Source organism: Polypterus senegalus, chromosome 7 (assembly GCF_016835505.1).
Source record: "Polypterus senegalus isolate Bchr_013 chromosome 7, ASM1683550v1, whole genome shotgun sequence".
NCBI lineage: Eukaryota > Metazoa > Chordata > Cladistia > Polypteriformes > Polypteridae > Polypterus > Polypterus senegalus.
In genome coordinates this window covers 10,455,592-10,479,659 of record NC_053160.1, presented here as the reverse complement: position 1 = coordinate 10,479,659, position 24,068 = coordinate 10,455,592, and the positions used below count along the sequence as shown (strand labels likewise).

The 24,068-nt window shown below is 38.1% G+C and overlaps 1 protein-coding gene across 1 annotated transcript in view; it reads right to left on the bottom strand.

Annotated features, from left to right (window-relative positions):
- uba6 (ubiquitin like modifier activating enzyme 6) overlaps positions 1–24,068 on the bottom strand; it is a 123,280-nt gene that overhangs the window by 38,409 nt on the left and 60,803 nt on the right. The window contains exons 14-23 of the mRNA XM_039758221.1: positions 22,908–23,051; positions 18,724–18,791; positions 15,495–15,573; positions 14,820–14,900; positions 11,878–11,955; positions 10,082–10,263; positions 6,383–6,488; positions 4,129–4,218; positions 3,962–4,042; positions 243–371 (exon numbers count right to left, since the gene is read on the bottom strand). Of these exons, the coding sequence (XP_039614155.1) occupies positions 243–371; positions 3,962–4,042; positions 4,129–4,218; positions 6,383–6,488; positions 10,082–10,263; positions 11,878–11,955; positions 14,820–14,900; positions 15,495–15,573; positions 18,724–18,791; positions 22,908–23,051 (1,038 nt within the window). The remainder of the gene's footprint in view (positions 1–242; positions 372–3,961; positions 4,043–4,128; positions 4,219–6,382; positions 6,489–10,081; positions 10,264–11,877; positions 11,956–14,819; positions 14,901–15,494; positions 15,574–18,723; positions 18,792–22,907; positions 23,052–24,068) is intronic.

The following is a 24,068-nucleotide window of genomic DNA, read 5'->3' as shown; positions in this document are numbered from 1 at the left end:
CTGTTTGTATGAAAATGTGCTATATAAATAAATGTTGTTGTTGTTGTTACAGATAGATTGATTAGATAGATAGATAGATACTTTATTCATCCCAAGGGGAAATTCACAAAATTTTATTGGTATATTATGATGTACCTTTCAGTGAGCTGTTCCAATTGTTAAAAATGTATGCATTGTTAATAGAAAAAGAAAAATGGAATGTTTCAGTAATATAACTTCTACCATTAACTTAAACAACTTACCTTCCTTTTAAAGTATTTTTCAAACTTAAATCTCGCTAACAATACACAGTCTTCCCACTGTGCAGGTCTTCTGCTGAGCAATTTAATAACCTGAAAAGATCCTTCCAAACTTTCCCTGGATTTCATTCTCTAAAAAAATAAAAAGACAATAATAAACAATAGTTGCTATATAATCCTCTTGAAATCAATAAATACGTGTAACAAATACACTTCTTAAGACTTTACACAAATACAAACTGTACATGCCTACACATATTATAAAAACAGTATGCATAGCTGTCAATAGTTCACTAGACTGGTCTAGGCTGTCAGATTTTAATTTTGTCAGATTCTGAGAGGCTATACATTTTATTTTTATTGGAATGACTTTCAACAAAATATCTGCAAAAAAGTTGGAAACTTGTTAAGAGTGAATTTCAAACAAACATTAGGAAGTTGTTCTTTACACAGAGAACCACAGGCACATGGAATAAGTGACCAAGTAGTGTGGTGGACAATTAAGACTTGCAGGACTTTCAAAACTCATTTTGGAAGAAGACTGGTAAAGTTTGTTGGATTGAATGTCCTGTTCTCATCTAGATTGCACTAATGTTCTAAAATGCCTGCCTTATTATGTTTGTCATGAAGAGGGAGATCAACCGAATGGATCACATGACAAAAGCACATAGGATAGAGGATGGGACTGTGCAAGGTGCAGAGACATGGGAGATGAAGCCCTGATAGTTTTATCAAGACATGGAGGATCCTCTCCAGCACCTCTTTCCTTGTTGGGCCTGCATGCTCACTTGTATGCCGTAATTGTTCCTCTTCTAAGGATGTTTCCATTTTAATTTGGTGTGTTCATAAAGGGGGAGATAACACTGTAATATGCTTCTGAAAGTTTCTTAAATTTTTCAAATTCAAGTCCAAACCTGGCAAGACACTTAAGTAACAAGGAGTTAAACGATGTTTATGTTTGTCACCAAGATTCTCTTTTTTCTTAAGGACTGGCATTTGGGCAGTATTTTAGTTTAAAACCGAGGTCGGCAACCTTTCAGCGGTGTCGTGCCGAACCTGTGTTACAATGTTATTCCGCATGCCGACATAATTCTACCAATTTTGTTATATATAGTATGTGGTCTATGGCCAGCTTGTCATCCTGGCCAATACCCCCTGGCCACCAGATGGAGCTCTTCCTGCAGCATGGAGGTGCCCTGGACACCAGCAGGGAATCATGGATGATGGAGTTTTTCATTACAGCCCTGCTAGATACCACAGGGGCCAACAGAGGATGCTGCAGGGAGGCCCAGAGACTCGTTTGTGCCCTATAACCCGGAAGTACGTCATAGGCAAAGCGACAGCGGAAGTGACGTACTTCTGGGATGAAGAAGAGAACTTTTTATCTGACCCGGAAGTGAAAAGGAGTCACATGGACTGAAGGATGAGAAACACTTCCGGGTCAGGGACTATAAAAGGACTGTGGGAGACCCCAGACATTTAGCTGAGCTGGGTGGAAGGGTGGCAACGTGTCTGGGAGTGGTGGAGAATTTATTGATTTATTGTTGTGATTAATGAGTATTGTGGAGAGGAGGGTGCTTTGTGCATTTTGCAAGTCAAAATTTGTACTTTTATCTGGTGGCTGGCGTATAGTCTGTGGGTTCAAGGGAGCGATAGCGCTCCCTATCTGTCACAAGTATCATATGGGTAAGTTTACAATGGGCTTTTGAAACCTATTATAACCCAGATCTTAAATTATTGCTCATTCAATATTTTAAAATAAATAGGATCATATGTGAAAAGAATGTTTTGTCAAACTTTTTTATAACTACATTTGGTGGCTTTATTTTTGGTTCCAATTATTTAACTAAAATAAGTAGTATGTTTCTTAAAGCCAGAAACAGCCCTTTATATAGGTTCAATTTTCTCCTCAGAGTTTTTAAATGTGGACTGATGTTTACTTTGATGTCTTTGTACACTTGACATATGACAGACGACACTTTCACAGCATAATGTACACACAGCACAATCCTTTTGTTGTACAAATCCATATTCATTCGTCCAAGAGTCTTGACAATAGTGAACATCAAGTTTTTGTCTTTTATGAGTCATTTCAGGGCAGTAAATTACTTAATAATAATGAGGTTTGTTTTAATGTACCACGGCTAGCACTGAACACATGCTTTCGCTTTACATGTGAGTCACATACACAAAACATAGGTGAGGGTGCGAATGTGTGCGCTGTAATTAAAATATCTACTCTATATATATATATATATATATATATATATAAAATCCTAAGCCTGCAACTATTTTATGTGACTTTTTATGTCACGCTTTAAATCTGGCTTATTTTAAAACCTATATATATTTGTTTGGTATCATTCTTTTCAGAATTTATCAAACGTTAATGTGATGTTAGATTTCCAGATTCTTATTCCATTTTTAAATCATAAACTAAAAAATATCAAGAACTCATGTTCTGCGAGACAAGAATTTGTGCCAAGAGATTTAACCACATCCGGGGCCAGAAATAAAAGGCAAAAAGAAGGACACCTGCTGTACAGGATTTTAAATGTCTGAAGCGCTGTGCGAGATGCAGATCATGCGCATGGTAGTGGCAGCAGCAAGCCAGCCGGCAAAAAAAAAACCTATTTGTTTCCAACTGTATCACTGTTTAAGAGGGGGCAACCGCGCCTCCTTGGGGTGCGTTCAGCCCCCCTCTTCACAACACGAGCGGCAGAGACGCGAAGTGGCTGGCATATAGCGCAGGTCACGGGGGTTGGCGAGTGAAGCGAGCAGGGGGTAACCCCCTTATATATATAAATATATATATATATTTTTTTTTTACTATACTTCAATTCAATCAGCGTGCCATTGAAAATCGTTGAAATAGCTGCCGTAGGTTGCTGACCCCTGGTTTAAAACACTGTTCTATAGATGCCTGTACTTTAATTACTTCCACTTTCTTTTTGAGCATAGGAGGCTTTTGTATGGAAACCTACTGTAAAATTAAATGCCCTTTTTAATACATTAGAATTATATTCTGATGCAGTACATTATATCTAAAACATAATTTAGACAAATTAAATTATGAATCGAGATATTTAAAACTGAGAGACTTTTCCCCCTTAACTTTATATAAAAATATCTTCAGTTCCATTTTGACTAAGGGCAGCATTGTGGCAGTGGGTAGCACTGCCACCTGACAGTAAAGAGACCAGGGTTTGAATCCCGGGCCCTCCCTTGTTTGCATGTTCTCCTCGTGTCGGCGTGGGTTTCCTCCCATTGTCCAAAGACATGAGGGTTACTTCAACTGGCAACACTAAATTGACCACAGAATGTGTATGGTGTGTGTGTTTACCCTGCGATGGAATGGCGCCCTGTCCGGGGCTTATTCTTGCCTCGCATCTTATGCTAGCTGGCATAGGCTGTGACAATACCACCAACCATGGTCTGGAATAAGCAGGTTACTAAATGACATGAAATTGACATTTTGACTATTTTGAAAAGGTATTTTAAATATTCAAAAATGAAATTACAAATATCTTCCCTACACCTCAAAAAGTACACAGAAGACACTGTGCTTCTTCCGCCTCCTCTTGTTTGTCAAATGTCTTATGTTTTCATGATCATGGAATAAAATGTGGTCTGGATTCCAATTTATTTATTTATTACACACAGAGCTTGAAATTTCACAGCATACACACACACACACACACACACACACACAAATACTTTACCTGTAGAACCTGTTCTACAGAAGAGTGCATCTGCCAAAATTTGTTGTAGATAGAAGGTTTGTGAGTGAATAAACTTTCAAACTAAAAGAGAACATAACTGAGTCAGTCTCATGGATTATATACTGCTCATCCTGAATTAGATTTTCTGTTTTTATTTTCTACATTACCTTATCTCTTGCCCACTGTATGGTGTGCTCAATAACTGCTGGAAAAGATTTCAGAGTACAAAATGGTATTTCTTCTTCTGGAGGGTCTCTCTGAAAAATATCAAACAAAATAAAATAAACAAATATGTACTACATGTTGTGATGGACAGCCGGGGCTTTTACCAAGTTTTGCCGCCTTTGTGATGGAAGGAACAGGGGAAGAGAACTTGCACGGGGTATTACCTCCCTGGAACAGCAGAGGGTAGCCCCACTGACTTGCTACAGTGCCACGGACTTAAGATATTAGAAGTTCAGCCCTATTGGGGTCTGTATGCCTGGGGGCGTATGGAGAGCTGCAGACCACTACTTTGTGTGGTTTTCACCACACCTGGGAATGCTACCAGACTTTGGTAACGATCCACCCGTACTCCCAGGTGCAGCATAAAAGGAGCTGCCTGCTATCATTCAAGGAGCCAGAGTTGGCAGGAGGAGTGGAGATGGAAGAAGAGAGAGAGAAAGAAGACAAAGTGCTGTTTTATTTCATTGCACTTACTGTACTCTACTTTGTAACAAAGGGAAAAGGTTTCCCCAGCAGAAGAACAACACTTTGTGTGTTGTTGGACTTGTGCCAGTGTTGGTTGTTTGGGAAGCTGGAGCACCCCCTGGTGGCAACAATGTATAACTTTAAATTGTATTAATAGTACTAGGGTGTTGTCCCGTGTTAACCATTATGGATGTAGTGAGAAGTTAAGGGGCCTGAGTTGCCTCGAAAGCTTGCATATTTTAATCTTTCTAGTTAGCCAATAAAAGGTGTCATTTTGCTTAACTTCTCACAAATTGTATTAGAACAAGTTTGGCATTACTATATTTGACAGCTACCTAAACATCCATAGCAAGCTCTACTATGTCCAGATCAATCCAATCTATCATCAAAGTCAATTTCCATCCATTGCCTTCTGTATTGTAAGCCCAAATGGCAGCCATGCAGGTTCTTTGGACTGAGCTCAACTGGGCTGCATTTAGCAGCTAGCATCCAGTCACTTACTTGCAAACATCACCTCTTGACTTTGGGTCCCAGTATCAATGTTCCAGGCCAGTTTAAAAACATTTTTAAGAGCAGTCATGGAAGCTTAAGTTTTGACTATACATTGTATTTCAGTTATTTGCCAAAGGTGACTCTACCAGGAACACTCTTAACGATCACTGAGGAACATGTGACTTTTAAGGATGCAAATGGACAAAAAAAAAAAATCTGCTGGATGATCCAGGAAGATGCCAGCAGGTAATGAAGTTTAATGGGAAACACCCCTGAAACAGCTTTTCTTGCACATCTGGAAAGGTTAGGAACATGACATCTGAAATAAAAAAATGTGTTCAAGACCTCAGTTGTACAGGCAAGCAATAAAGGGATGCTACCAAGAGAAAATATAACACTTATAATGGTGACAACTCCTGGACCTTTTGGTGGACATCACTGACAGGGGAATTGGTTAATTTAAAGCACAAAGCCTACCATCTGGATTTGACTAAATGGAACCAAAAGGGAAAGAAGGGCAGCAGATTTGATGTTTGTTTGGAAGAGTTTGGTAACAACATACAGAATGCCTTTCAAGAGGCCTCAAAGAGATTCTGGCAAACTATTAGAAGGCTCAGAAAGGATGAAGAAACACAAACCTCAACTGGGTCTATTACTGAGAAGAGAAAAGAGCAAAATGAGGAAGATATATTCCTTGTGGATATGCCATTCTCTGAGGGTGCAGTGCATTAGTTGAGGATGGGTTCATTTCTGACGTTATGCTACTGTGCACCCACCGGACACTTAAATCATCCCAGGCCTATGAACTCATTTTTTTAAGTTACTACTCACAGCTCATGGCCTTAGGTGAGGAGGCAGACTGACTGGTAAACCCAAATGCTCAGTCCACTGAAATAGCTCGAATTTCACCACCAATCCCTGGCAAAATATTTGTAAAACTGACCAACAAACTGCAGGAATGGTGTTAATCTCACCATCCCATCTAACCTCTCTTTTGAATACAATTCAAAGGTACCTGAACTTCTCCATTTTATTGCAGCTGCTCCTTGCTTGGCCTACAGGGAACAAGCCACTCTTTTTCCAAGAGAGATCCATGACTTCAGATTTGTAGGTGTGACTGAGTGTCCGTCACACCCAGCTGTGATCTATTTCCGTGTATTAGAGAAATTGAGCACAATGTACAACTAATCAAAATATAAAAATCTTACTCAGACCTCCTCCCTGCTATTATTTACTTACATGGCTATTGTAAGATTCTGTTAAATTTGGCACAATGACCTCTGTGTGCCCTTTAGTTCCCATAGTTCCTGAGTCAAGGAGAGGGCGCTGGTTAGATACACTGCGACTGCAAATGAAAACAAATAAAAATGAAATACACATTAGTTACTTTACATTGTCAGTCAGTCATTGTCCAACCCGCTATATCCTAACACAGGCTCATGGGGGTCAGGTCTGCTGAAGCCAATCCCAGCCAGCACAGGGCACAAGGCAGGAACAAATCCCCGGGCAGGGCGCCAGCCCACTGCAGAGCAGACACATACACACACACCCACACACCAAGCACACACTAGGGACAATTTAGGATCGCCAATGCTCCTAACCTGCATGTCTTTGGACTGTGGGAAGAAATATTTTACATTGTGTATCTTGAAAATAATATGGATTAAGCTGATGTCACATTACATGCAGCTGCTAGAATCCTAACTAGGAAAAGAAAATCTGAACACATTTCTCCAGTTTTATTGTCACTACACTGGTTACCTGTGTCATTCAGGATTGACTTTAAAATTCTGCTTATGGTTTATAAAGCCTTAAATAATCTCGCCCCATCGTATATATCGGAATGTCTGACACCTTATATTCCAAATCGTAACCTCAGATCCTCAAATGAGGGTCTCCTTAGAATTCCAAGAACAAAACTTAAAAGAAGTGGTGAGGCGGCCTTCTGCTGCTATGCACCTAAAATCTGAAATAGCCTGCCAATAGGAATTCGCCAGGCTGATACAGTAGAGCAGTTTAAAACACTGCTGAAAACATATTACTTTAACATGGCCTTTCTATAACTTCAATTTAACTTAATCCTGATACTCTATATGTTCAATTCATCATAATAACTATTCATGGTGGCTCTAAAATCCGTACTGACCCCTACTCTCTTTTCTGTTTCTTTGTGGTGGTGGCCTGCGCCACCTCCACCTACTCAAAGCTTCATGATGCTCCAACAATGATGGATGGATCAAAGGCAGAACTCTACATGACCATCTTCATCAAGCCCTTCCGTGAGAACCCTAAATCCAAAGAGGACTGTTTCATTTATGTTAGGTAGAATGCCCAGAGGGGACTGGGCGGTCTCATGGTCTGGAATCCCTACAGATTTTATTTTTTCTCCAGCCGTCTGGAGTTTTTTTGTTTTTTCTGTCCCCCCTGGCCAAAGAACCTTACTCTTATTCGATGTTAATTAATGTTGATTTATTTTGTTTTCTTATTGTGTCTTTTATTTTTCTATTCTTTATTATGTAAAGCACTTTGAGCTACTGTTTGTATGAAAATGTGCTATATAAATAAATGTTGTTGTTGCTTTGCGTCCTCCCCCACCATTTATGGGGGAAGGAGCAAAAACTTTGGATTCATCCAAGATTTCGATTTCTGGTTTTCGATGGATCTTGACGTTTTAGGATCCCGTAATACTGAAAACATCGATATCTCGATGATGGGTGTGTGTCACGGTTTCCTGCAGAACGGTCTACAGCTAAAACGGTTGGACGGAAAAATATCAAACTCGAAATTTAAGCCTGTTATGAGATGACAATGCGCTGATTAGTTTTTGAGCCACATCGTGCAAGAGAAAGAGGCACTCCAAATACCGTAATTCTGCAATTAATTATGTATTTTTCTTGTCAATTGCTATCGTAATGACCTATTTCATGATCAGAAAGATGAGCATCAGAGCAGTAAATGATTACTGAAATCTTATAGAATAGTTTGGGAAGCTTGGTTCCTAAGTCTACTGACTATCACGTCCAAATTATTTCTCATTCTGTCATGACATATAAAACATGACAGCAGAAAGACGAGTTTCTATTGTCAGGTACAAAACACCCATGTTCCTTAATCCATGCAGCTACATTATATGCATTATGCTTTCGGGTGAGACTGTATGTTACCATCAATGCGTGAAATTAGGCATTGTGTTGAATGCCTAGGAAATTGTAGAATGCTGAAAATGGGACGTCAAAGTATGAAACAATTAAAATTTCAAACATTTTCTAGGCACTCTATGCAATGCCAAAAAGCAAATAGTATTTGTCATTCTATATAATAGCTAGGTATTATATACAACGCCTAGGGAAAGCATATAGCGTATTAAAGTAACACAGACATCTCCTGCTTTTCCTAAAAATGTCACACATTTTATAGATTTCCTAGGCATGGTATACAATATCTGCTTTTCCCACATTGCCACTAACACATACAACACAAACCCACCCCTACAACTTATGACAGGTTTGATTTTGTCAGGGCGAGTTGCTGAGTATGTCAAACTACACAACTGTAGTTAGTGGAGGGTGCGGTGATTACCTGTGATTTGCTAAGATTATGTAACTGAAAATCACTGGGAAAAGTCATGCAATGTGACATGGACGGGGCAAATATTTGATCTTTCAGAGATGCACTGAAATCTCCTTTCATACATCTCATAACTAAAAAGTGCTACAACAAAGTTTACATAAAACAAATCTAATGAGTCGCTCAAAAACAAAAAATGACTTTGGGCAAGTTTGAATAAAACCCTAAACATTAGATAAAGCATTGTAGATATCTTTATACTCCTGTATGTTTTCATATTTTGCGATTGAAAAATATATTCCGACATATTAGTAAGAGCTTGTCTAACAAATTATTACAGCAGGCCATACATGTTTAGTGTGAAAGAAGAGTCAAAATATTTAGTTCATTAGATGAAAAAAAAATAAAACAAAACAATGCACACTTAACTTTGACACTCTTAGTTTATGATAAGATAGGGTCAGTTAAATGATAATGCAATATTATGGATATTAAAACGTGTGAGTTAACTGTAACATGTGGGATGGTTACCAAAAATAGATGTGAAGCAGCTTCTGTGTGTACACGCGCTTGGATGTAATTATATCCCATTTGTGTCCTCAGGGTGTTACTCGATTAATGAGAGTTCTGCATAGTTCGGTTACGTTCAAAACCTGTGGCAATAAACTTGATGTTGTGAAAGTTCTGAGACTACTGCTTTCTACAGAAGAAAAAAAAAACAATTTTTAATATGAAATGTGTCTTTAGAATTGATTCAATTCACAGTGATTCCAATAATCATGCTTTAACATAAAGACTTGATTCATGTCAATTGAATTTGTTTGAAACAAAGGATGACATGAATGAAATCGCAGATTATTTAGATACTGATATTATCCACAAACTCTAAGATAGGCAATAACCAAAAGGTTCAACCCTATCAGTAAAAATAGAAAAATTTAAAAGTGTTTTCTAAAATAAGGGATTGATACAAATAAATAGGGACAAGTGAAAACAGAAACCCATGATGCATCTGCATATGTATATCTCACGTCTCGGCAATGAACATTATTCCAAAGCAGTATAATGTTATTTCTGTTTGGTCTGATATTCAAGAATATGGTTAAGCGTATATATGAGACAATCTAACAAAATATGTAATTCAAATACTTAATTTTATAAATCAGCCACTTAACATTTTGTCCATCTTATTTAATACCTAGCCAAAAGGTCTGAAGGGCTGAATGGTCTTTTCTTTTGTAACATTTTTCTTATTATTACTCACTGCACCTTTTTATACAGCTCTTATAAGGGGCCTTTTCTACAAATTAATAATCTTAATAAGAAAAAAAAAACACTTTTCACAATGCTAGGCATAAGTTTGCTGTCTACCTGTCTATATATCTCCTGGCTTCCACATTATCCAGGGCTGTTACGACAACATCCAGTTTTGAATAGAACTCATCAGAATAAATATTTTCAGTAGCTGGACACACTTTATTAAGACGAGCATTGATTTTAACCTGGGGGTTGATTTCCAGTGTTGCTGCCGCAGCTGTAGTACTTTTTGGTTTCTGCAAAAGAAGACAATATACGACTTTACTTTTTGTTTTCGTGTGAACACACAAAGACACTCTCTGACACATACAGTATGAACAGGGGGGGCTGACAGGCATAGCGAAAAGTCACACAACACTTTCCCAAATGTGTAAAGATAAAACGTAACCAAAGTATGACTATATATACTCAGCAAAAAAAGAAATGTCCCTTTTCCAGGACTGTGTATTTCAACAATAATGTTTTAAAAATCCAAATAACTTTACAGATCTTCATTGTAAAGGGTTTAAACAATGTTTTCCATGCATGTTCAATTAACCCTAATCAATTAATTAACATGCACCTGTGGAATGGTCGTTAAGACCTTAACAGCTTACAGAAAGTAGGCATTTAAGGTCACAGTTCTAAAAACGCAGGACACTAAAGAGACTTGTCTACCGACTGTGAAAGATGCCCAGGGTCCCTGCTCATCTGCGTGAACGTGCATTAGGCATGCTACAGGGAGGCATGAGGACTGCTGATGTGGCTAGGGCAATAAATTGCCATGTCCGCACTGTGAGACGCCTAAGACAGAGCTACAGGGAGACAGGAAGGACAGCTGATCATCCTCGCAGTGGAAGACCACGTGTAGATAGATAGATACTTTATTAATCCCAAGAACAACACCTGCACAGGATCGGCACATCCCAATATCACACCTGCGTGACAGGTACAGGATGGCCACAACAACTGCCCGAGTCACACCAGGAACACACAATCCCTCCATCAGTGCTCAGACTGTCCGCAATAGGCTGAGAGAGGCTGGACTGAGGGCTTGTAGGCCTGTTGTAAGGCAGGTCCTTACCAGACATCACCAGCAACAACGCCACCTATGGGCACAAACCCACCTTCACTGGACCAGACAGGAGTGGCAAAAAGTGCTCTTCACTGATGAGTCACGGTTTTGTCTCACCAGGGGTGATGGACGGATTCGTGTTTATCGTCGAAGGAATTGAGCACGTCTGGGACCTGTTGGATTGCAGGGTGAGGGCTAGGGCCATTCCCCCCAGAAATGTCCAGGAACTTGCAGGTGCCTTGGTGGAAGAGTGGGGTAACATCTCACAGCAAGAACTGACAAATCTGGTCCAGTCCATGAGGAGGAGATGCACTGCAGTACTTCAAGCAGCTGGTGGCCACACCAGATACTGACTGGTACTTTTGATTTTGAGCCTCCCTTCATTCAGGGACACATTGTGAAACATTTTTAGTTTATGTCTTATGGTGTTGACTCTTTTAGTGTTCATACAAATATTTACACATTAAGTTTACTGAAAGTAAAAACAGTTGAAAGTCAGAGGACGTTTCTTTTTTTGCTGAGTATATATTTAAATACAATAGAGAAATGTATAAGTGGAACACGATCATATAAATATAGTTTAAAAATAAAACAATGTAAACAATTTAGATGAATAAAAATGTAAGAACCATTAAGTATAATTAAACATACAGATATAGTCAAGATGTAAATAATATAACTAGTACAAGTTAACATTTACAGTATAATATAACAGAAAGCATCATTGCTTAAAAAACAAAACTGAAGCAAAAAAAGGAAATAAAAATACAAATTAACTGGTTAAATTACACATTACCTGTATGTGATGAGGTCTAAACAGAAACTGTCTGTTCAAATTAGATTTTTCTATTAAATCTGGGTCAGTTATTATTATCTGAAAGAAGAAAAACAGCGTTTCTTAATGTCTAACTGGTTTACACAGCACAGTAAAACTACTATGAAAAGGAATCAAGATTTCAATATTAAACAGGAAGTTAACCCTTTTTAAACGCGGGTTATTTCTCTCTATTATATAAAAAAATCTTGGAAGGAGACGAGACTTTTTCAAAATGGTAATTTCATGTCCTGTGAGATGACACTTTGTGCCAAGAGATGAAGTGAAAACCTAACAGGTCCAAGCGGGGACGGAAATAAAAGACAAACAGTAGAAGAAGAAAAGAGAAAGAGTAGAAGGCAAAGAAGAATGTTGTTAATGAAAGTACTAAAATTTGAAAGCCTCACAAAAATGATAGTAAAGATCGCATTAGCACTAACAAACGGAAATTATTACTCGGCGAAATAACGGAACAGCGAAAAGAGATCATATATATGGGCATAGGTGATATGACAGAAGTATTTAGATACTGTTCGGCTTTAAACTTTAAGTCAGAGACTTGTGGATCGTCTAATTCGTGTTGCCATCAGGAAAAAGTAGTGTTTCTTCCCAATGAAGAGGCATCTCTGCAAGAATTAAAAGATTTGGTGTTTGGTGAAAGTGAAATCCACATACGCGAGTGGCAGAGATGCGAAGTGGCTGGTGCGCCCACGGTCCACTCACTTCTCATTCATGTGAATGCTATGGTCAGACACAATTCCTGTGCTTTCAGCTCCAATTGGGCTTGAAAATAAAAGAGTAGAAGACAAAGTAGAACGTCGCAAAGAATTCAAAAATGTTGGCGAGATACACATGAAGAGCAGGTTAGAGATTATGAAAGTACTAAAATTCAAAAGTCTCAAAAAACTGATAGTAAAAATTGCAAAAGTAGAAAAAATACATACGCGAGCGCAGAGACACAAAATGGCCGGAGTGTAGCGCAGACAGGGGGGTTGGCAAGTGAAGCGAGCAGGGGGTGAAATCCCATAGTAATAAAAATAATAATCCTTTACGTTTATATAGCACATTTTCTCACTACTCAAAGCACTTTACACAGAGATCACCAATGTGCAGCATTCACCTAAATCGGGGGTAAGCAGTGTTGGTCTTGGAGGGCCACAGTGGCTACATGATTTTGTTCCAACCCGGATTTAATGAGAAGCCAATTACTGTTGATGAAGCACTTATTGCTCAAGTGGCATTTTTATACTCCATTTTGGTGGCCTTGCTTGTTAAGGTTCCTTACCCTTAACTGCTTATTTCAGTCTTAAACAGCTGCATTCACTGTTTTTAATGGGTCCTTACTGGGATTAAGATTGACAAAGGAGCCAGCTGCTAACCATCTAACCTATTACCATTTACACCTGTGTGGATTCATCATGCACTATCTAGTTTAATAAAACACATTTGTTGGAAAGACACACTTGGAGAACAACTATAATAATAATATCATATCTAAAGTGTGTATATATATATATATATATATATATATATATATATATATATATATGTGGATTATATTTTGATGGATTTAGATCAGGTTTTTTTCTTTCTATAATTTGCTTCAACAATCCGGTTGATTTTGTAACTTCTCTCATCGTGCTATAAGTATCATAGTTCGCTTGAATTACCGATTTAGGCAAATCCGAAAGAGTGGCTGCAGGTCCAGGGGAGGGGCCCACCTCACTCACACGCCAGCCTCCATTCGAGTCGCTCTACCTCTCGTCATGTGTTGGAGCGTACCTTCCCTCCGCTTAGCTAGCGATACCTGTTTGTTTATTGATTTTTAAAGTTTGTCCTGTTTCACTTACTATGCGAGCATAGCCACGGGTAGACAGCTAGTCTCTATATAAAATCTAATGTCTGTCTGTCTGCTTTTCACAAGAGAACTACTTAACAGATTTAGATCAGGTTTTTTTCTATCATTTGCCTGAACATTCCAGTTGATTTTGTGACTTCTCTCATGGCGCTAAGTATCATAGTTCGCTTGCGGCACCGATTTATTCACGTGAATCCGAGAGACACGCAGCGGGTCGAGGGAAGGGGGAGGCAGGACCTCAGGAGTAGGGAGCTGGGCAGGGCGCTCCTCACTCACACGCCAGCCTCCGTTCGAGTCACTCTACCTCACGTCACGTGTTGGAGCGCACCTTGACTCCACTTAGCTAACAATACCCGTTTGTTCAGCAGACATTACCATCTACAGATTTTTAAGGAGTAACGTTTGAAATTTTTGAGCGAGAGATCAGAGCTACATGTGCTTTTAGAGGGTAGCTGCTGATTGCCAGAGATATCACGGCCGTTTTCCCACATGGGGGACGCTCTTCCGCCAGAGCTGAACACGATCAGATACACGTTTGATGTTCGAGCGTACCTACCTTCCGCTTGGCAAAAATGACGTTTTTTTTATTTTATTTATTGGTGTTTAAAGTTTGTCCTGTTTCACTACTACATGGGTGGAGCCGCGGGAGACAGCTAGTAAGATATAAAATGACAATATAAGCCATTTCTTTTTGTTTTGCCCTTTACCCTAATCAATGACCTGAAAGACATAACAGACATAACAGTCTAATTTTATTGACTTTTAACATTGATTATCATATCACTTTTGTGAAAGCACTGACATTTTAATAATGTTCAAGTAGGCAGTTTCAGATATTCCTGATTATTTTGATTTGGAAATTAAGACATGAATAAATTCATCCTGAAATTTAAGTAGGCATTTTTCCTCCAACAGATTTAGTGCATTATTTTAGTTTCCCCTAACACTGTACACGTATTGGTACACTTACAATGATATGGGGGCTCCATTTGGTTTAACATACTTTGACAATTCACAAATTTGGCAGTTTCTTAACCAGGTAAAAAAAAAAAAAACATCAAGTTACCTCTCCTGATTTTCCAGAAAGACTAACCCCAAGGAGGGCAAAATTCTTCAGCATTTCACAACCAATTGCTCCACATCCTACCTATGGAACCAAACACAAAAATGCATTCATTATTAACATAATAAATAATTTGAAATTAATGTGCCAAATTGTTTTCAAAGCTAAGTTATTAAGCAGCATGTGCAGACGTTTGTTTTCTGAACATCCTTGCTATTTGTTGCTGGAAGAGAGATTTCTCACGTGGATACAAAAAAAGAAAAAATACATTTTACAGAAAAATTAGCACAGAAACATTACAGCAAATAATAAAGCTTAAAAAATCTAAAAGAAAATAAAAAATACAAATGAATATGCATTGAATAGTTTTTTTAAACATTTATTTAAAAAAAGTAATCATCCTTAAAGATCAAAGGTGTTTCTGTTCATAAAAAATTCTGATCTCCAAAGTCATTGCTTAATGTATAATGGAAAAAGAGGAAAAGACCAGCGATTAGCTTATTTAAATATTAAACCAGGAGAAAAGTGCATGAATCATGTGAAGCTAACTAACAAAACATACTCTTAGTTTTACCAATTTTAAGATAATAATTAAAAAAAAAAAATCTCTAAACATGGACACAGAAGAATGAATACTACTTACAAAAAAGCAAGCTCAAATTATTTCTGGTTACTTACTAAAAATACTTTTAGCCTGTGGAGTTTCTGGCACATGATCTCCCCAACACAAGCACGCAAAGCATCATATCGATCTCCTCTGCATACAAAAATATATAAAAAAAATATTAATATCATCTAATTTCAGTTTCAACTGCTTATGATTTACAATTGTGAAATTAGAGCTCCAGAATAAGTGTTAGATTTCTTTTTAATTATACTACAGTGTGTATAGAAAAGAACCCTCCCTTCAAAATGTTCACATTTCATTGCTTTCTAGCTTTACATGAAGGCACACACAAAAACGCATTTCTCCAGCTGTATTTATTTAACAGCCAAGTGAAATATAAAATAGCAAAAGTTCAGAAATAAAATAAAAAAATTAAAAAACAAAATTACTAAGATGGTTAAAGGATCCTGCGGTGGGTTGGCACCCTGCCCAGGATTGGTTCCTGCCTTGTGCCCTGTGTTGGCTGGGTTTGGCTCCAGCAGACCCCCGTGACCCTATATTCGGATTCAGCGGGTTAGGAAATGGATGGATGGATGGATGGTTAAAGGATCACCCCCCCAAATGTCAGCACTTTGTGGAACCACGTTTTGCTTTGATTGGACCTATGAGAATGTTGGGATTTTTCTCAATCCAAATTTGCACATCTAGATTGTGTAATATTTGCCCACTCATCTTCATAGAACCGTTCAAGTTTAGTCAGATTGGACAGTGGACTGCAATCTTCAAGTCATGCAACAGATTCTCAATAGGGTTTAAGCCTGGGCTCTGACCAGGCCACATAAGGACATTCACCTTTTTCTCCGTTAGTCACTGTGTGGTCAACTTTTCTGTGTGCTTCAGGTCATTGTCATGCTGGAAAGTGAACCTTCATCCCAGTGACAATTCTCTGGCAGAAGGGAGCAGGTCTCCCTCAAGAACTTAACAGTATTTTTACTTCTACAGTCATGGCCGAAATTATCGGCACCCCTGGAATTTTCCCAGAAAATGCACCATTTCACAAAGAAAATTGTTGCAATTACAAATGTTTTGGTATAAACATGTTTATTTTCTTTATGTGCATTGGAACAACACAAAAAAACAGAAAAAAAGCCAAATCTGACATCATGTCACACAGAACTCCAAAAACAGGTATTTTACTGACTAGAATATCTGGATTAATAGTATTAAAAGCTGAGCTACAGTCAATAAAAAGCATCCTCACATAGCTTCCCCAGAGTTCTAAAAAGCTTCACTTCTTGATTATGGACTTTACTGTGTGCTCCTAGGGACTAATAAAGTCTTTTGAGATTTTTTTTGTATCTATCCCCTGAACTTGTGCCTGTCCACAACTTTATCCCTGAGATTTTTTGACAGTGCCTTGCCACTCACTCGTAGTTGATTGTTTGCTTTCAGTTGCACTTCAAAACACTGGAATGCTCCAGGAATAGCGGAACTAATCAGAATGACTAGTTGATCACAGGTGGAAGCCAATTAGCTTACATCTACATCTAGTACATCTGATTGAGTTTACAAGTATATTTTAGGCGGGGTGTCATTCTTGAACTCAAAATCATCTCAGTGATTCTGGTATCTTATTTTTTTTCTGAACTGTTGCTTTCATATATTTCACTTGGCTGGTTGTAAGTTGAATTGAGTAAATACAGATGGAAAAATATTTGTGTGTGTCTTCATTTCAGGCTGCGATATTTTGAATACACACTGTATTTAATTATAAAAAATAATTAAAACACAATGAAGAGAATAATAAATAATTATATATATACAGTATATCTATTAGTGCTGGGCAGCGCTAAATTTTTTTAATTGTGATTAATCATAGACAGTCACAACAATCACATTATGATGTGCAAAATTCAATAATGAGCTCAAAAATAGTGTATTACGTGTACTTGGTTTGCAAACACTTTAAACAAATAAGGTGCTTTTCAACAGTAGTATTCCCTTTATATAGTAGCAGTTAAAATATTTCTTGTAAATCTCAACTTCAACTTTAATGTAATCAAATCAAATATAAAACCAAAGCTATCTGCCACTGCCAGGGAATTGGCGTTTTATCTAGTTTGTTATAAAAAAAAAAGTTACCCTCAAGAGTCCAGAGCCACGATCACAACATCATAACAGGCACCTTCCGAGCAACAGCAAGTTAACATTTCTAAATCTGTTTTCTTTTTTTATCTGAACAGATACCAGCAGAAACATTTTCGTTTATCAGGGAGCAGCATAAACAGTCTATGTTCCGTTGAAACTCTTTCAGGGCTAATAATTTTTCCAAAAAACTCAGTTTTCTGAGAAGCACACAAAACAATTTAACATAAAACGTCTGCTGCTGCCTGTTGTTGGCACCTGTTTGCAGCAGCAGCGGCTGCACGGGGGGCGGCTCGACGGCCAGCAGGAATGCACTGTGGGCTGGATGCCTCTGTGAGACGCAATATGGTTTGTACCTCCTGTCATCGTAAGTATCTGTCCTCTCAGGCAAATGTTGCCATATGTGCATCAGCTAAATGAACGTGTTCAGTACCACGATAAGCTGGGGACCGATCAGCTGATGCTGGTACCTCACTTTCGTTTTCATCTCCAGATCACTTGCATCAAAATCAGAGTCCGACAAATCAAGAGTTAGATTCATCGATAATACGAAAAAAGTCATCCACAGATTATTTTGCTTTGAGCATTCACTTTGGTATCTCTCCACATGCCATTTTAGAAGCTGGTTGCTCTTTGCTACTCATGCACACGCAGGGAATCGAAGTCAAATCAACAAAGCTAACTCTCCTTCTAGCAAAAGCATATCAAAAAGCACTATATATATAGGGAAACAGGGTGGCACAGTGGCCTCGCAATAAGAAGACCAAGGTTCACGTCCAGGGTTCCCCCTGCATGGAGTTTGCATGCTCTCCCCATGTCTTTGTTGGCTTCCTCCAGATAAATACAGATCAGGTGAACTGGCAATGCTAAACTGACCCTAGTTGTGGCTGGTGAGTGTTCACCCTGCGATGGATGGCGCCCTTGTCCAAGGTTTGTTCCTGCCTTGCGACCTATGCTAGCTGGAATAGGCTAGCAAGAGTAATGTACTCTTAAAATATTTATAAAGGGACAAAAAAAAAAAAACATTAAGACAAATTCTCTCTTCTGGAGCGGTGTTTGGGTGTGCTCTGTGATAGAATCACTTCTGAATTGATCCAAATTCTGTTAGACTACACTTTGGCTTCCCCAATAATTAAGACATAATGTTAAGCTTACCTGGGAAAGAACTCTTCACAGGAGACAGTTTCTGTGCCTTTTACAACTTCGATTGCATCAAAGTAGAGCTGTGGAATTTCAGAATCTGTTTAATCAAAGCTGCAAAGTTCACTTCTCACATTACTATCCATCACCACATTTCCTTAACTGTTATTCACATAATTCATGTCGATGTTATATTGGAGAAACTAATTGAAGATGACAAGTTCCTTTGAGTTGAACAGCCCTTTCTTGTTAAAATTGTTGTAATCTTCTAACATTAATCATCAATTTGCAGAATCTTGTCTTCTTTTTTTTGCTAGATACTTTGAGTTATCACTAGCTTTCTTTTCACATTTAATCATCCATCAAAAAGGTTTGTTAAACAGGATTTATAACATGTCAGGATTACTATTTTTTTCTCAGTTTTTATGTTAGGTTATAATATTGAACCATAAGGGAGTGGAATCAATATTTCTGAATGAACGGTGTTACAATTAAACATGACATACAATCCTACAGTCTCCAGCAGGTCTTGCTGATTCTACATATGTGTGCGTTTTTCATTTTGTTTTACCACATTTAGATATTTATAATAAAGACATTATATATAGTAAATTACACGGTCCACCCATTTCTTTTTTCTAAATATCTCACAAAAATTTCTGCAGCCCATCTATATACAATTAGAACTTATGTTAGTTAGGGCTGCAATCTTCTGAAGGAACATGTAGTTTTCAGTCCAAGATGGTTTAATCAGGCCTCTTAGTTTCAGTAATTTCCCTCTCTTTCTTCGAGATGACCCTTGCACATACATTCACTAGTCATCACAAGCTTTTCACTCACATACCCTGAAATAATTTTAACCATTCTTGGCAGAGGATTTTACTCACAATATTTGATTATTCTTCCTTTTTTTTATCTCTGTTCTACTTCACAATCTACGGCCTTTGTCAATAAGGTAAACTTCATCAATGACCTCTGTTCCACTTCCTATCATCTCTCTCTCTCATTCAAACACAGCCCATGTCTAAGCTGTTTACATTTTATTTTAAACCGCTTATTATCATATCAATCTGAGCTAATGACATCCTCTAGGAAAACAAGCACCATCACAAATTATATCTTCACTTGCAATGTTATAAACTGGGTCTTGTCTCTCAGTAACTTAATCAGGTCTGCTCCCTCAGAGTAGCTTGTAATGGCATTAAGCTACTAATTTTGTCTGGATGGTGGTCTGTCATTGCACTTAGTTGTATTTTTCCGATTTTCCATAAAATAACCTACTTTTTAGGATATTCCAATGAGAAAAAATAGTATATTTTAGATTAAACTCATCAAAAGCTCTAACTATGTGTCACTCATATCACTTTCTGTAATCTAGTTTGCTTTGAACTCATCAACTCCAGAACAATGTAAGTTACTAAAATCCTTTAATTAATCTAATTGCTCTATTTGTTATAAGGAAGGGACACTTTTTCACTTTGTTTGCCTGCTGTCTTTTCCTGTCCCATTTCTTTTCATTATTATCAGATAAGTGGTTGACGTTTCAAACCATGATATTGCAGGTGTGTTTAGAGGAAAGGTTAGGATGAAGGAAACGGGTCAATCATCTCTTATATACATTTCTCTTCTGGTTCGTCCTGCTTCCTTTTCAAAAGCGGTCCTGCCCACACGCAGCTGACATGGCATTTCTCAATTGTTATTCACCCTCTTCCACCTCTTCCAAACCCTTCCCCACACTGCCTGCGGCTCTCTCTTCAAAACCGGTCCCAAACAAACACGGCCAACACTGCATTTCTCGATTCCTATTCCTGCTCTTCCAAACCCTTCCCCACGCCGCTTGAGGCCTCCCATACATCCCCACGCCGCTTTTCTCGATTCGTATTCCTCCTTCGGACTACTGCATTCCCTGCTCCTCTCTCATGATCCCATTGGTGTCACGTCATCACCCTACATCTAGCCTGACTGTGTGACCTTTCACTTCAGCTATGTGTGCGCCTGGGAGTCTTTTCCGTAGCCTGCTACAGGAAGGTACTCTGTCGACCATTGGCATTGGTTTCACTCCTTCTTATTTTCGTTACATTGCGACAGTTGTTTCCTAACCCTTTGTTATAAAATGAACAACAGTATCTTCTCTGTCGACGGGTTTTTGTACAACGTCATCTTATGGTTTACCCACTTTTATTCCCTTATGGAGACATTGGCTGGCACAAAGATTTACAACATGTTCCCGATAAAAGAACCGCCAAGCAAATAAGGCTTAGTCAATGCCAATTTTACAAGTACAGATTAGCAATGAGGAATACATTTAGTATTTTGCACTCTAGCAGCAAACTATTCCAACAGTACGTCGTAGATGTGTATGTTAAAATTGAGGGCACACGTCTCAACTATCTCAGATTAGATCAACAAGATCTGCGCGTTGAACAATACAAAGGGTTATCAGACGCACTGCAAGCAAACGCTGAAAATAACAACGTACGTGTAGGCAAAATGATCATATTACTATCCACATTTCCAGGATGTCCAAGATACATGCAACAAAACTAATGGCATAACTACCTTCTCAATGTTTACCACAACAACAAGACCCAGTTGCTCAACTTTACGGTGATATTAATTTCTCGACTGTGACTCCCCAACAACTTGCTGCAAGAGCAATGCCGAGCATCACAAACGACAATTCTCTACACATTACCAACAAACTTCTTGATCTTATACAGGGTGAAAAAGTAACCTTCAACAGTAAAGATACACTAGTCAGTAATGATCCTAATGATCAACTAACGTACCCACAGGAGTTTTTATACACCCTCACACCAACTGGCATGCCTCCCCATATCCTTCATCTGAAGGTGGGAGCTGTAGTTATGCTCCTCCAAAATATTATGCCATCAAAAGGTCTTTGCAACAGAACAAGACTCATTGTTACCCGAATACATACAAATATTATTTAGTGCAAACTGATTGCTATCCAAAATTCTGAAACAATCTTCATTCCCAGAATCTCTCTCCTTCCTTCCGACACCAATTTCCCTTTTACATTTAAACGCACACAATTCCCACTCAGACTCGCCTCTTCCCCATGACTATCAACAAGTCCCAAGGACAAACATTTGCAAAGATTTCCATTAATCTACAACAATCAGTCTTCAGCCACAGTCAGTTGTACATGGCTTTTTCAAGGGTTAGATCTTTCGACTCATTATCTGTCGTCTCCACCAAAACACCTATTCACAACCGCATTTTTCAAGAAGTATTTATTTCTTCTTGATTTCTGAATTCCTTTCTCACCATTTACCGTTCCTATTCTTACACCGCCGTATGCTATGGCAGGCGTCGGCTAGTATGTCTTAATGTGTTGGCTACAACAGGGGTGGGCAATGTCGGTCCTAGAGAGCCACAGTGGTGGCAGGCTTTTCTTCCAACCCAGTTTCTTAATGAGAAGTCAATAATTGCTGATGAAGCCATTATTGCCTAAGTGACATTTTGATGCTTCATTTAAGTGCTCTTGCTTGTTAAGGTTCCCCACCCTTAATTGCTTATTTCAATCTTAAACAGCTGCATTTAGTGTTTTTAATGGCTCGTTATTTAGCAATAAGATGTAAATGACAAAGCATCCAGCAGTTCTCCATCTAACTTATTTCCATTTACATCTCTGTGGGTTCATCTTGCATGGTTTGATTTAATAAAACACTTAAAACAAAAATGTGACAGACTGAAAATAAAACGTTTTAGGCATCAAATAATTTGGATGACATCCTTGGAATGGAAAAATTCTATGATATAAGAACCTTACATTGCAGACTAGCAAGCCATAAAATTACAAAAGGTCTGAGATTGGCAAGTATTGGTTTCTTACTAAGCAACTGGGTTGGAATGAAAACCTGTAGCCACTGCGGCTCTCTAGGACCAACATTGCCCACCCCTGGGCTAGAACAAGTACAGAAATCTTTCTTAAACTCCCATTACAAATAAAAAAGTGATCATAAAAACTCACACAGAACTGAGAATTACAGTTAAACCTCCTTCCCCAGTTTCTGAGATATCTGAATATGCCCCATACCAGTTTGCTCTTTAACTTTAGAGATCATACGGTCAAATGTAACATGCTATAGAAAAGCTTCGAGTTTTCTTCATTAATTCCAACATCACAAACACAACACCCAAATCTAAACTGTGTAATGTGAAATATGGCATACCCATTGTTGCAATGGCGAGAATTTCCCTGTCAATGCTTTTAGGACCTCTTGACTTGCAATTCCTCCAACTGCTGCAGCCAATGGAGGCAGAGAGCCTCTGGCAGAACGGGAAAACCATCTTACAAGCTCTTCATTTACCACTGCCTACAAAAAATAACATTTTTGAACAATGTCTTCCATAATTAATTAAAATAAGTATAAATGATATAAAAAAAGAATGATGCTCATTTTCTGTTGAAACATATCTACACTAAAAGATATTAAACAGTAGAATGCTTTATATTTTAAAGTACATCATAAAATGACATTATTATTTTCAAGTTAAATATCTGTCATAACTAGCAAGCTTTATCCAATGTGAGAAATAAAACATGCAAAAAGTTATTTAATGTTGATAAAATATTAAAATTTAACAAAAACTACACAAAATATATGACATCCAAATAAAGCAACACATAACAACCTTAAAAGACAAAAATGAAAGACATGAGAACACAGATCCATATCCTGATTCAAAGTCATCTGGATTTCTGTTGATTTAAACATTAAATGCATTCACACTACACTGGGTCTAGATCATATATAACAGAGTCAGATAAAGTATGTAGTATTTACGAAGTAATAGGATCTACTGTATATCCACCTAGAGCAATTCTGATGACTTTGCATGTGCACCGCTGCACGCCAAATGTCAAGCTGCAACACAGTCAGCAGTGGCACGATCAAACAAATTAAAACTGACTTGGCTTGGCCCCTTCAATTTATTTATCTGATACAACATAAATCCAATATAAGCTCGTGTAGGAGAAGACAGACATGGTGGGATGTAAACGACTTCAAAACAATGTTTAATAAAAATAAATAAACTCACAACTGCCGCTTCCTTCTTGTTAGTGTTTATGTGTGCAAGTACATTACCTTAATTGGTTAAGTTGTACAGAAACTGTTAGCCAACTTCTCATTTCCATCGAGCACAAAAAGCAAACTGTCATCCAGTGCAGCTAAAAGAAGATTTTTTTCTAATCTGTAGCATGTATATCTTTTCCACCTTAAATTGTGAGATAGACCAATAGATTCCAAATGATTGCATCTCTCCACAAACTCTTTAGAAGCTGTTGTGAAGGCCATAACTGAGGGACAGGCATCCTTATGGAGGTGCAT